This window comes from Gregarina niphandrodes (assembly GCF_000223845.1).
Source record: "Gregarina niphandrodes unplaced genomic scaffold scaffold00031, whole genome shotgun sequence".
NCBI lineage: Eukaryota > Apicomplexa > Conoidasida > Eugregarinorida > Gregarinidae > Gregarina > Gregarina niphandrodes.
This window is the reverse complement of record NW_011645800.1, coordinates 59,303-71,951: the sequence shown is the minus strand read 5'-3', so window position 1 is coordinate 71,951 and position 12,649 is coordinate 59,303. Positions and strand designations below refer to the sequence as shown.

The 12,649-nt window shown below is 50.0% G+C and overlaps 5 protein-coding genes across 5 annotated transcripts; 2 read left to right on the top strand and 3 right to left on the bottom strand.

Moving 5' to 3' along the window:
* Positions 1-95: 95 nt before the first annotated feature.
* Positions 96-1,667, top strand: GNI_125720 (hypothetical protein; the record flags this gene model as incomplete). Its single annotated transcript, XM_011133708.1, has 1 exon — positions 96-1,667. The coding sequence occupies one exon, from the start codon at positions 96-98 to the stop codon at positions 1,665-1,667; it is 1,572 nt and encodes a 523-aa protein (XP_011132010.1).
* A 108-nt stretch (positions 1,668-1,775) lies between these two features.
* On the bottom strand, positions 1,776-2,966 carry GNI_125710 (hypothetical protein; the record flags this gene model as incomplete). The annotated part of the gene is made up of 2 exons (XM_011133707.1): positions 1,776-1,921; positions 2,009-2,966. The coding sequence occupies 2 exons, from the start codon at positions 2,964-2,966 to the stop codon at positions 1,776-1,778; spliced, it is 1,104 nt and encodes a 367-aa protein (XP_011132009.1).
* A 623-nt stretch (positions 2,967-3,589) lies between these two features.
* On the top strand, positions 3,590-5,865 carry GNI_125700 (putative long-chain-fatty-acid-CoA ligase; the record flags this gene model as incomplete). Its single annotated transcript, XM_011133706.1, has 2 exons — positions 3,590-3,741; positions 3,942-5,865. The coding sequence occupies 2 exons, from the start codon at positions 3,590-3,592 to the stop codon at positions 5,863-5,865; spliced, it is 2,076 nt and encodes a 691-aa protein (XP_011132008.1).
* Positions 5,866-6,404: 539 nt separating this feature from the next.
* Positions 6,405-10,298, bottom strand: GNI_125690 (hypothetical protein; the record flags this gene model as incomplete). Its single annotated transcript, XM_011133705.1, has 2 exons — positions 6,405-10,113; positions 10,252-10,298. The coding sequence occupies 2 exons, from the start codon at positions 10,296-10,298 to the stop codon at positions 6,405-6,407; spliced, it is 3,756 nt and encodes a 1,251-aa protein (XP_011132007.1).
* Positions 10,299-10,460: 162 nt separating this feature from the next.
* On the bottom strand, positions 10,461-12,476 carry GNI_125680 (hypothetical protein; the record flags this gene model as incomplete). The annotated part of the gene is made up of 1 exon (XM_011133704.1): positions 10,461-12,476. One exon carries the CDS (start codon positions 12,474-12,476, stop codon positions 10,461-10,463), a length of 2,016 nt encoding a protein of 671 aa, XP_011132006.1.
* Positions 12,477-12,649: the final 173 nt, after the last annotated feature.

Below are 12,649 nucleotides of genomic sequence, written 5' to 3'. Positions count from 1 at the left end.
TTAGCACACACCCCCCCCTTAGCACACACCCCCCCTTAGCACACACACTATTAACGCACACACACACCCTTTATCATGTAGGATGGTCTCCGAAGATGTTGGGTGATTTATTAAGTCAGTATTTCGCGTTGTTTGTGGTTACAGATGAGAGTATAGATTATGTGGGTAATTTGATATTACGATCATGTCGTTTAAGATTACCTCGATCGATATTGGAGTACTTATGCTTCGTGTGGGATTTACAATTGAACGATCGTTTATTATTATTTAATGGAATTAAACGTGTGGATCGTGTGGATTTGACAGATGTGTGGGTGCATGGAGAATGGGAGATTATGCTTCCTATGTTATCAGTGGATGTTCCAACTAAGTCTGTGGAGTTTAGAAGAGAAGATGACCAGATTATACTTGTAACCACAGACGGTCGTTGGATACTGGAAATCATGACCCAATCATGTACTCCAATTTCCTTAATTTTAAATCAAGTAACTACAACATCACAACAAGTAACTACAACATCACAACAAGTAACTACAACATCACAACAAATGACTACAACATCACAACAAATGACTACAACATCACAACAAATGAAAGTGCCGAAAAGTCTTAAACGTGCAAGTGAGATCTCATCAAGGTGCAATAATGAGGCCAAAGATCTTATTCTTACTGGCAAATTTAAAGACGTATTCCGATATAATCGTAATAATAAACTTACTAAAACACGAAGTCACGAACAGGACACCATCCGAACCGGCTTACTCAAACAGGCAGAACAGTTAAAGAACATCTGCTGCCATGTTATTGAACCCTTAGAATATCATCTAGGAATGCTGACGAACAAAACAAAAAACTCATATGGGACAGAACTACCACGACATACAGCTCACTTACGAACCTGTATGGCAAGCTTATTAGATGCCGTTGCCGTACAGGCTGCAGCAATCAAACATCGAGATGACAAGATAAAGAATATGCTACAACAACTTTTACAGAATCAATCCTTCATCGACAAAGAAGGTGAGCGCACTTTAAAAATCTCGAGATCCATACTGGGATATGAGGCCTTACATGCCCTTGAAAGGGTGCTTCATAAAATGTTTATATTCCGGCTATCGGAGCTAGATCACGCGCACTTTAAGTTAACATCCTCTACCATTACATCTACCATTACATCTACCATTACATCTACCCTTACCTCTGCCTCCGACCATCCAAAGTCGATAGATACATCTATCCGGGGACTCGCTATAAGGCCAAATGACGATCACGATGACCAGTCGAATAAATTAATTCAGCAGCACACGTGTGCGATGACACCAAATATACCGTATATTCTCCAAGTACTTAATTGCAAGAAAATGCGGCCCCTCGCACAACAAGTCCTCTCCACCGGTGAAGCTCTTACGGAACTGGAAAGACTGGAGCTGGAGGAGTTAGACAAACCGCCGCTCGTGACTAGTCTTCGTGCATCAAAACCAAGCAATATTAAGACACTGAAAAAATGGATTGACTTCAATTCTTGTGCCGGTAAAATCGATGAATTGATGGCCACCACTGGACAACGCAGGTATTCCATGCATGAAGGCGACGTCTTGGTCACTGAAGTGAGCCGTAAAAAAACAGGTACTGAAGACCATAGGAACCAAGGCCACAGCAGACCATAGAAGCGAAGGCCACAGCAGACCATAGGAGTCAAGGCCCAATGTTCTGAAGGCTCAATCTTCAGTTCCATCTCACAGCCATATCCTATTCCAGTTTGAAGGCGCAGGAAATTAGCCCCATTGGTTGTCGAGAAGGAAGGTAGCTGCGGCCGGGATGGTTCGCCTATGTTGTGCAATGATACGCCCTTCGTCTTCTTCATTTTTGATGGATGGCAGATGTCTTATAGCTTCGTTGATTGGTTCGTAATGGAGCTTGCCTGGAAAACAACTACGTGCTGGCGGCTTGGGCTTCCCGCGTCCTGGTGGTGGGCAACAGATGTTAGGCAAATGGTGGAAGTGGTCACTAGGTGGACCGACGCCGCCACGTACTGGACAGGCGTAGCTTTCTTCAAGACCCCCCAGACTGGCGCCCGGGAGGAGACCAGTACCTCCCGGGTAAAGACCATCACCACCTTGGTAAGTACCACCTTGGTAAGTACCACCTTGGTAAGTACCACCGTGGTAAGTACCACCTTGGTAAGTACCACCTTGGTGGGTATCGCCTAGTGAACTGCAGCCCAGAGGAGGGGGAGGTGCAGTGGCGGAGTGTGTTGGTTGATCCCCGTCGAAGGGTATCTCATCTTGGTGTGTACCGAGGTCGATGGCTTCTTTAATTTGCATTGTTTTGTGTGCTGTACTGTGGTACATGTCCATTAGGAGATTTTCGAAGTCTTCCATTTTGCGTGCGAGCATGCCTACGATAGCAAGTTCATCATCGTTGAAGTCGGCTTCCATCTTTAGGTAATGGATGAGTTTCCAGATGTCTTGGAGGTTCTTGTCATTGAGGTCCATACGTTGGTTGAGATAGGAGAGCATGAAGGAGACCTTATCGAGTGGTAGACTAGTGACGTTCCATTGCGTGAGTTGGTCTTCAGGGTATGCGTTGAGAATTTGTTGGCTGGGTCGTTCAAGAGCTTCCTTTTTTTTAAGGTCGCTCACAAACTCGACCATGCTCTGTCGTCCAAGATCGGAAAGCGGGATACATCCCGCATAAGCATTGTGGCGCATCAATGCACAGTTCTGTTGCGCTTCATCACGGAACAATGACAACAAATCCGTCACATCATGTAGCACACAGACCGCTGAACTGTAACGGAAGAACCAATACTCGCAGACCAGTGATATGGGATCCGGGATCTGACTTACACGCTTCACTTGTTCGTTTCGTAATATACTAGCCAGTACACAACCATTCTTGCTCCCACTCCACTTGAGAGGAAAGTCTCGCACTACCCGTAATGTGTGCACCGCACTCTCAACCATATGCCCTACTAGGTGACTACCCGCCTGTCTATCTAAGTGACTACTCGGCGACCCACTCTCTCTGTATCTCTGTTTGTCACGGGCCGTATCCGGGAGACCCGAACCGCTTTTTTCACGGGGAGACCACGATGATTCTGACCGTTTAGGTTCGTCCGTACTCATCACCATGTAGGCCTTACCATCTGCCTCCCCAAACTGCTGCATGGAACAGCCCACGGGCAATAAAATTCCCGCTATGAAACTCATCACTGGTGGGTATGTATTGAAGGTCGTCGGCACAAGGTCAATTATGATCTCTCGTGTCCGCACATTATTTGCCAGGTCGTCTTCGGACTTCATCTTCAACCGCGGATGGTCCACAACATCGTCCGTGTGCATGTGACTTATCATATTCCCACGCTCGTCGAACATGGCCAATACTAGTGCCACACCACTTGGCCATTGAGTGTATTCGCACTGCACACGGAACCCCACCCAAAAACCTGGACGTGTCTGTTGCTGCATCTCCTAATCCCTAGATCCCAGGTTCAATTCCAGCTCAATCGGTTTGTTCAATCCGGTGAGTATCCAGCTATGAAATAAAGCTGCACCGGAGTGCTGCTCCTTTTTTTAAAAATCGATCGATGGGCAACTCGCTGACGACGTCCGATGCACCAATCACCTACGCGGTCCAGACGGAGGATCCGCCCTTCGCGGACGCCTCTGGGGTGTACAGGTGCGCACAGTACCCAGACGCTTTAGTCGAAAACATGCCTGACCGAGATTGGAAGAACCCGTAAGTTCGTCGGCACCTTGACAGCGGGATTGCGCGTTGCAGCCCCACGCCAGAACGTGTGTATGTACACAACGTATGTATGTGTGCACACGGCCGTGTGTGTGTGTGCACGCGACCGTGTGTGTGTGCTCACGACCGTGTGTGTGTGGTTGGGTAAAGGTGCCGTGCACGGTGCACAACGTACGTGTGTGCAACTTCAGGTTGGATTGTATGGCGAGTACGGCGCTGGATCCCGAGATGAGGGACAAAGAGTTTCTGGGGAGTCGAGTGTGGGACTGTGCTTTGCAGCGGAGTCGAGAGGACATGATTCCACAATCGACGGTGTCGTGGGTAACGTATGGCGAATTTATGACGTTGGTTCAGGAATTTGCTCGGGGGTTGGAACGTCGTGGTTACACATCAGTGAGTGAGTTTCCAACGGAAGCATATGAGCCGGCCCGACGGGTAAGGATGATGGGTTTGGTATCAAAGAATCGACCAGAGTGGTTTATATCAGAGCAGGCAGCAGTATCGGCGAATTATTGTTTAGTACCGTTGTATGACTCTTTAGGAAGTGATGCATTACATCAGATACTGGATCAGACTAAGATGGAGTTATTGGTTGCTTCAAGGGAGAGTTTCCGTGTGTTACAGCCGATGATAGCGAGCATTGTAGATACACAATTTACTAGCCACATTAAGTATGTAGTGATGTATGATAAGCCGAGTGAAGAAGACTTAGAGAAAGCAAAAGAAATTGGGGCTGAATTGATTGATTGGAAAGATGTTGTACAGGAAGGACGAGATCATCCGGAGATTGACCTACCGACTCAACAGCCAGAAGATCTCACGACAGTATGTTACACGAGTGGAACAACTGGTGCACCAAAGGGTGTGATGATGACGGCACATAACTATACCAGCCTACTATCTGCCCATAGGAGATGTATCATGAGCCATCCCGGTTTCCGAATTGGACAAGAGGATACACACATTTCATACCTTCCATTAGCACACGTGTTCGAACGAATTATTTGTGGTAACTGCTTTGTACTCGGAGTAAAAATTGCATGTTACTCCGGAGATACACAAAAACTCTTGGACGACATGAAATATATTCAACCAACCATCTTCCTCTCAGTACCAAGATTGTACATGAGAATCCATGACAAAATTATTAGTACCTTAAACGAGAAATCTAACGTCGCAAAATTCATCTTCGAAACGGCAATGAACACAAAACTCCAGAATCTAAGGGAGAAGGGTATCTATACCCACCCTCTATGGGACGCTCTAGTGTTCAAAAAGACTAAAGCCGTAATGGGAGGCCGGATTCGGTTTATGCTGGTTGGCGGAGCTCCTATCGAAGCGAAAGTTCAGGAAGAAGTAAGCGTTATTTTTTGCTGCCCCGTCTTACATGGGTTCGGTATGACTGAAGTAGGACCTGTATTCATTTGTAACCCCGGGGACAAGATTGCTGGTCATATTGGAGGAGTGCAACCCTGCTGCCAGTTTGCTCTACGATCCGTTCCTGAAACTGGCTACTTCGTCAGCGGACCACAATGTCGAGGCCAACTTTGTATCAAGGGACCCTCCGTCACTCCTGGCTACCTCGAAAGACCCGACCTCACTGCTGAGGTCCTTGAAAATGGATGGTTCCATACCGGAGACATCGTTGAACTCATCGAAGGAAATGCTATTAAAATCATCGATCGACAAAAGAACATTTTCAAACTCAGCCAAGGTGAATACGTGGCGCCAGAGAAGCTTGAAAACATTTACTCATCTGCCAGCCTAGTCTCACAGATCATGGTTTACGGGGATAGCAGCAAAAGCGCACTCGTCGCCATCGTCGTACCCGATGAAGAAGAAACCAGCAAATGGTGCGCTCTCAACAACCTCCAAGGCAAATCACTTGACGAACTCTGCGCAAGGGACGACTTCAAACAAGCCGTATTCAGCAACATGCAAGAAGTCGAAAAGGCCAACCAAGTTACTGGCTTCCAAAAGGTGAAAAAAATCGTGATTACTCCTGACCCATTCACTGTCGAGAACCGCATGCTCACGCCGACCTTGAAACTGAGAAGGGCAGAATGCAAAAAGAGGTTTGAACGGGAGATTATTGATCTTTACAACCAGCTTTAGATTATTTTGAGATTTGCACACGTGTGTGCGCACCCTTCCATAATGAAGCTTTTATCCGTGCTTGCTCTAGTATGCTGCACTGACGCACGGAAAAAGATCACCATGATACCAGCACCATCCAAGGGCGCTGCCGCGCCTGTCATTCCGGTGGTCGAGGTGCCCGTGGTGGAAGTCGCGGAAATGATTCCCTCTTACGCTCCGCCAGAACCATCCAACGTGATAGTAATGCTGGACAATCAGCCTGCCAAGGACCACATCATCCATGGAGAGCCAGACAGGGCTCCCGGTCTTCCCTCAAGACTGCCAGTTGAACAATTAAATGTTCCGAACTGGAGGCCAGTGGCAATTGCTAAGCCTCCAGCTCAGTCACCTCAATTTTCGCCTCGTTACGCGTTTGGCAAGGAGCCTGGACCACTGTTTGATCGGCCTGGAAAAATGCACAGGGTAGGGGACGCTTCCAAGTACATCGATTTTGAAAAATACTGATAAGAACTGTAGTGATCAGCAGCGACACCGACTTTTGACAAACCCTTCGCAGCTTAGGCACCACGTCGGGAAACGGCCGTTGATGGCGGTCGTAGAATGAGTACGTTCCATCCGGTTTGCTGTACTGCCATGTGGAAGGACTGTTTGAAATGTGAACTAACTGTAGCGACCATGTTGGAATTTTTATCTTCCAGCACACTCCCGGGTGTTGCGCCCTCAATGACGAGATTGAAGTAGTTAAGATTTGTAGCATTGAACATGAATGCCCATACATCAGGAGCAGCCTCTTTTAGCTGCGATTCCAGGAACGAGGTCGTAAAGGTTGGTCGTCGCCGCGCACACGTCGGTGTGAGTCGTTTATTCACACAGATAACCAGGCATGGTATGCTTTCGGGCGTTGCTTCTGTCATGTTTTGGACAGGTAGTCCGACATACGCCGGGTTCCCCAATTTGTAGTCTTTGACAATTTCTCCAGGTAGGTCGTCCAGGCTTCGCCACCGCAAGAGGAGCACAGGACTTACAACTCTCTGGCAATGAGCATATAGGCAGACCGGAAGGGGTCCAGGTGTATACAGTTTTCCAATCGGCTGTCGCTCCGCTGACATCTCCTGCTGCTCGCTTCCTTCTTCACTATCAGAAATATCGATCGAAGCCGGGGTAGCAGCGCCGGGAGTCACAACCGAATTTGGGTTGGATGAGTCCGGCTGAGACGAACACGGCGCCCGGTCTGTCTCGGACAAAAGCAGCTGGTCGGAATCTGACGGTGGGTTCTCGGCCTCGTCTGCAGAATTCACTTCTTCTCCGAACATGGGTTCATCCTCTCCCGGCTGCACCGCCGATTCACCTCCCGCTTGTCCGATTCCCGCTGGTCTTGCGTCGATACCGAAATTGTCTTTCAAGAAGTTTTGAACCAAGCCGTCAGTAGCGTCCTGACCAAGCGTTTCTTGACCAAGTGTCTCTTGGCCGAGCGATTCGGGCACTAATGACTCGGGGTCACACGAGTCCTCTGGACCAAGTGTCTCTGGACCAAGTGTCTCTGGACCAAGTGTCTCTGGACCAAGTGTCTCTGGACCAAGTGTCTGTGGACCGACAGGCTGGATAGGCTCGCCTCGTGGGCTGAAAGCCAACTTCACGCTCCTGGGTTTTTCGGTAGGCGGTAGTACGATCAGAGTCTTGGTAAATCGTCTAGGAAACAGGTTCTGGAGCAAGTCGTACTTCTCCAAAATTGGTATAGGTATGGTCGGTAGCATTTCATCGAATTGCCTTTCGAATACCGAGAGCGCGAACGCACAAAACACCAAAAATGCAGGACCCTTGGGACCCTTCTCGAAACTCCTTGACCAGAACTCGGTCACCGCAGTTCTGCATTCACTCGTCAAATGGCGGTTTGTAACGGCGATGTCACTGGCGGCCTCCATCCACGACTCCAAGCTTGTGTAGATGACGGTGTCAGACCCGCTAGATGCTGGCCCATTAGGTCCTGACCCATTCGGTGCTGACGCATTATGTACCTGTGGTCTGGTCGTCGATTTGAAGGGACTTCTAGTCGACCTTCCTGAGGGCGAACTTGTTCGAAGAGCTGGGCCTTCGCCGCTGGGAGGCACTTTAGCAATTGCGTTGGAAATGAGGATACGGATGGCTTGAGAAAGAGCGACCAGATTTATGGCACGACACTTGCTGATAAGCGCAACGCCCGACTCTCGGAACGGCCGCCACGGACTGTGCAGCAGCGGCGCGAACCGCTTGAAGGCGCCGTCCTTGTACGGCAACTGATAGGACAACGTGATCAACGTTTTGGCCACGGCATCTCTAACATATGCCGACCTGTCCCAAATTAAACCTTGAGTTGGCATCTCTAGCTTCCGCTGGGCGTCCAGAGACCAGCGGTCGAACTTGAAGCACCTGTTCAACAAAATGACGCATAGATACTTCAGATCCCAGCGACCATGGTCGGTACATCGGATCAGCCAGCTCTCGTCAAGCTGGGGCAGCCTCATAGCCAACACTACATTAATGCTGTATTTTATCAGCTGGAGGATTCGATCGCTTCGCAATATCTTATCCACGTCATACTCCATTGCCCTCTGTCCCAGTGCCCTCTGTCCCATTGCCCCCTGCCCCGCTGGCAAGGACCCTGACGAGCCGCCAGACGGGTTTCCTGGCGAGACGCCAGTCGGTAAAACCAAGTCGTCAAGGAAGTGCTTGACGAAAGACAGATACAGAGCCGGCTTGAAGCCCAGGTCGGTCAGGGTCGAGGACGTGTTGGCGAACTGAGTTTCCACAGCGTCAACCGCGCTACCACCTGCCGGGACAAATGGCCCATTGTACGTGGTGTCTGCCACAGGCACGATACTGGAGGGTTTACTGAACCCGCATCGCAGCCACCAAAAGTCCGCGAGAGGGTTCAAGCTGCACGCCTGAATTAATTTGGGCTCGGCCGTGCCCTTGGGCTCGACCACGCCCTTAGCCATGCCCTGTTGGACCGCCACCTTTCCCTTCTCCGCCGCTTTTCCAGCCCCCTTGTCCGCGGTCTTTTTCTCAAAGGTCTTTCTCTCGTTAGCGAGACGTTGAAGCTCGATGGTGTACAGGAGTCCACCGGGCACACACTTTTCGGCCACCTCCCACGTGTCAATCAGGGTCCTCAGGGCAATCAGGGCTATGTCAGTAGGTTCGTTTCCATCGGCATGGAACGCAGCCAGTGTGTTAACAATGCCGATCATACAATGCACTAAACAAGATAGTATCCGGCAACACCGCAACCCATGTTTATCATACTCCACGCTCCGGGCCGGCTCTACCTTACCAGCCGGCTCCACCTTGCTGGGCGACTCCACTTTACTAGGAGCCCCACCCACCGCTTGCGACAAACCCATGAGTAGGTCATGCACCATCGCATCGTCCGAGGGGTCCCCGACCTCGCGACTGGACACTTCGCTTTCTCCAGCCGCTCCCGACTCGCCCTCTTCCTCTGTCATCTCCTCGTCGCCACCGCCCGCCTCCAGTTGTTCGAACGGTGCGGACTCGACCGGGATCGCGGTGGGGTTTCCCGCTCGGAGTTCTTCTCCCTCTCGAGGTTCCGTCTCTCCTGGAGAAGGAGGACCTGGAGACGGGGGATCTGGTCCTCCCTCTCGAGCTCCAGGTGCTACCTCTCCAGCTCCAGGTGCTACCTCTCCAGCTCCAGGTGCTACCTCTCCAGCTCCAGGTGCTACCTCTCCAGCTCCAGGTGCTATCTCTCCGGGCGGTACCTCTCCAGGTCTTCGGTCTTCCTCTGGAGGGGCGACGATACGTGCGAGGGTTAGGTCTGTGCGTCTTTCGAACTCTGCGCGGTTCATACGTCGTTGTCTGGCCCCGGGTTGGTTGTTGCGTTCGAGAGTGTTTGCGACCCAGAAGACGCTGTGATGGAGGGCGAGTAGGGCTCGTTGCAGATGGTGCAGTTCTAGGACGAAGTTGCGGTCGTCTCGGGCATGTGTACGTCGTGCGAGACGGCTTGCGGCGAAGGCGACTGCCCGCGCAACGGTTTTGAGTGGGACATCCGGCACACGGGCGTTCAGTCCCTCCAACACATCGAAAACCACCTTGCCCGGACATTTCTTGCGCTTCCGCGTCTTCATCGCACCCGGAACTGAAGCAAGCTGCTCTGAAACAAATGGGGCCGGGAACGGGTGCATATCCACAACCGAACTCTCCAACACAGAACCAGTGAACAAACGCCGTAATGCCGCGGCCAATGCCTCACATGTCTTCACTCCGGAACGATCAGCTCTGCAAGAACAACGCTAAATTAGCATCCTCAATACCCTGAACAATATCCTTCCATCCGCACACGTGCATCTGCCGGAGAACTCCAAACGAACTCTAGGGACTCCTTAAAGACATGCAGAAAAAAGATATCTCCCTTACAGCAATATGGAGTCTAATATATCATTGTCATCACCGGCAAGGTCCATGCCTTTTTTGGGTCACAAAAATGAGCTAGCTAAAGTGTGACCGGCAATACAACCAAGCCAGGGCTACTGAGTCCAATTAATCATGGGTCCAATTCATCATGAGTCCAATTAATCATGGGTCCAATTCATCATGGGTCCAATTCATGGGGTGAATTCAATGACCTAGATCCATTGGGTAATGTACTTCCAGTCGTCATATGAGAAGCCTATATCCTCATCATCCACTATAATACTATTAGATTGATGGCTGAAACCATGGCGATGCTTGTACATTCGGTCTCGAGGTTCGCAGATTCCAGGTTTCATGCTTAGGTCACGTTTACTATTGAGCCAACCCAAGAGATGTGTTGGATCTTCCTTGCGTCCCATAACGTATGATTGTGGGTCATGATAATGTGCCCAGATCCTCTTTAGATGTTGTCTAGCTTCTTCATATTGGTCTAATAGCTTCTCACGTTTGGCCGCTGCTTTGAACCATCCTTCCTTCGCCAGTTTCTGAGCTTGTTTGTAATTGTTCATCTTAGCTGCATCAATGTATTTTTTCCATTCCCGCAACTCCCAACCTGGAGGGAACCAATTTCTATGGTTACTACACACCCAGTCAGGACGGATACCATTCGGAACAATATATGCTTTCGGATTAGACACATCTGGCAGTAGGCCCCCATTGTCCAAGAATTTTAGAGCAAACTTGGTTACAATAGGACATTCCGAGCATAAGAAATCCAAACAATCCCACAGAACCGGAGTCAAATCAATATCAGGTCGTAAGGGTAATTCACTCAACACATGGGCATACCCATTATGCAGGGGAATATTCCATTCAATCACCTCCTTTCCTTCTATCAAAATCAACAAATCTCCATTACCACGAAATACCTCCGGACCATCCTCACTTCCTATACCGTCTTCACCTGTAATAATGATCTCCGGCTCTCGGGGGGGAACAGTACCGAAATATTTACCATTCGCAAACACGTGTGCGCCATCATTAGAAAGCGCTTTTTTCCCGGTATTATCGACCAAACGATAAACATGGTTTACCATCAGTGCCGGTGCCTCGGTATTGAGCAGCCACTGACTGTTCTCAATCTCTCCCCTCCTCCAAATACCCGGTACAGTAACCCACTTTAATATTTTCAGAAGCATGTCTCGATTTGCCGGTCTCACCAGAGCCTTGAAGAAACAATCCGGTACTGGAATGCCGTTGATCTTCCAACCATCATCTTTTATCAACAGCACGGTAATAGGACCAGCGCTTCCGATCCAGCCATCGAAAAGGTGCGAATGAAGTAGCAGGTACTTCAATCTTGTGTATTCCGGATGATTGCTAATGTACTCCATCAATGTCGGAGCATTTACATTGAATGACGGCGTCAGGGGGCGATCTAGCTTATAGATGAAGCCGTTCCGGCAATGGACAACCTCCAAAACCCGAGCGCCAGTGCTACCAATGACGACTGAGGGAACCGCGTTTGATGCGGGAAGTTGCTTGTGCTGTTGCCCCGTGATTGAGCTATAGCCCGCTGAGCTTGGTCCGGCTTGCGATCCAGAACCAGCACCAGGCATCGCATATTCAATTGAAAGAGTGCTGCCATTCATTTCTGACCGCATGTTGAGTTTCATCTTCTTTTCGATCATGCCGGGAGGTACTTGTCTCCGGACCACATGGTACAGAATTAAGTCTTCGAGATCCTTGGCAATCTTAGCGTGCGCTGCAGAGACACCCAACGTGGGCTTGAAGCTGTAATGAGGCCGCATGGACTGACAGCCCAAGCAAGGCTCAACGGCCGTCCAGTTGTAGGCTTCGGGATTCTCCTTAACCACGCCATTCTGGGTTATCGTGCTCAACTCAAAGGGGAGCTGATCGAAGGCCGAATCCACCGGAATAAAGAGCGTCATTCCAATCATCTTAAGCGACTCATACTTATCGCTTGTCCTCACAGAATCACCGATTATCCGCACGTCCGCCTGCTCCACCAATGCCTGCAGAGGTGTCTTGTCCTTCACAAAAGTGTGCTTCAACCAACTCAATGGCTGTGACGCAGCCGTCGTCTCCGCCACGCTGGACGATGTAGTCTCCTCCCAAGCAGTGGAAGAGGAACTCAAAGCCCGAATCACTGCCGCACTAGTCGTGAGAGACGGCTCCGTCGAGCTTCCCACCGACTCTCCCTCCATCTCCTCGTCACCAGCCACAGTCCGACTAGACACACCATCCGACGTACTTGAATCAGCATCGGAGGAACTGCTGATGATGATAGTGGTACTAGACTCACTAATGGATGTGCTGCTAGACTCACCAGTGGAGGTGCTAGACTCACCAGTGGAGGTGCTAGACTCACCAGTGGAGG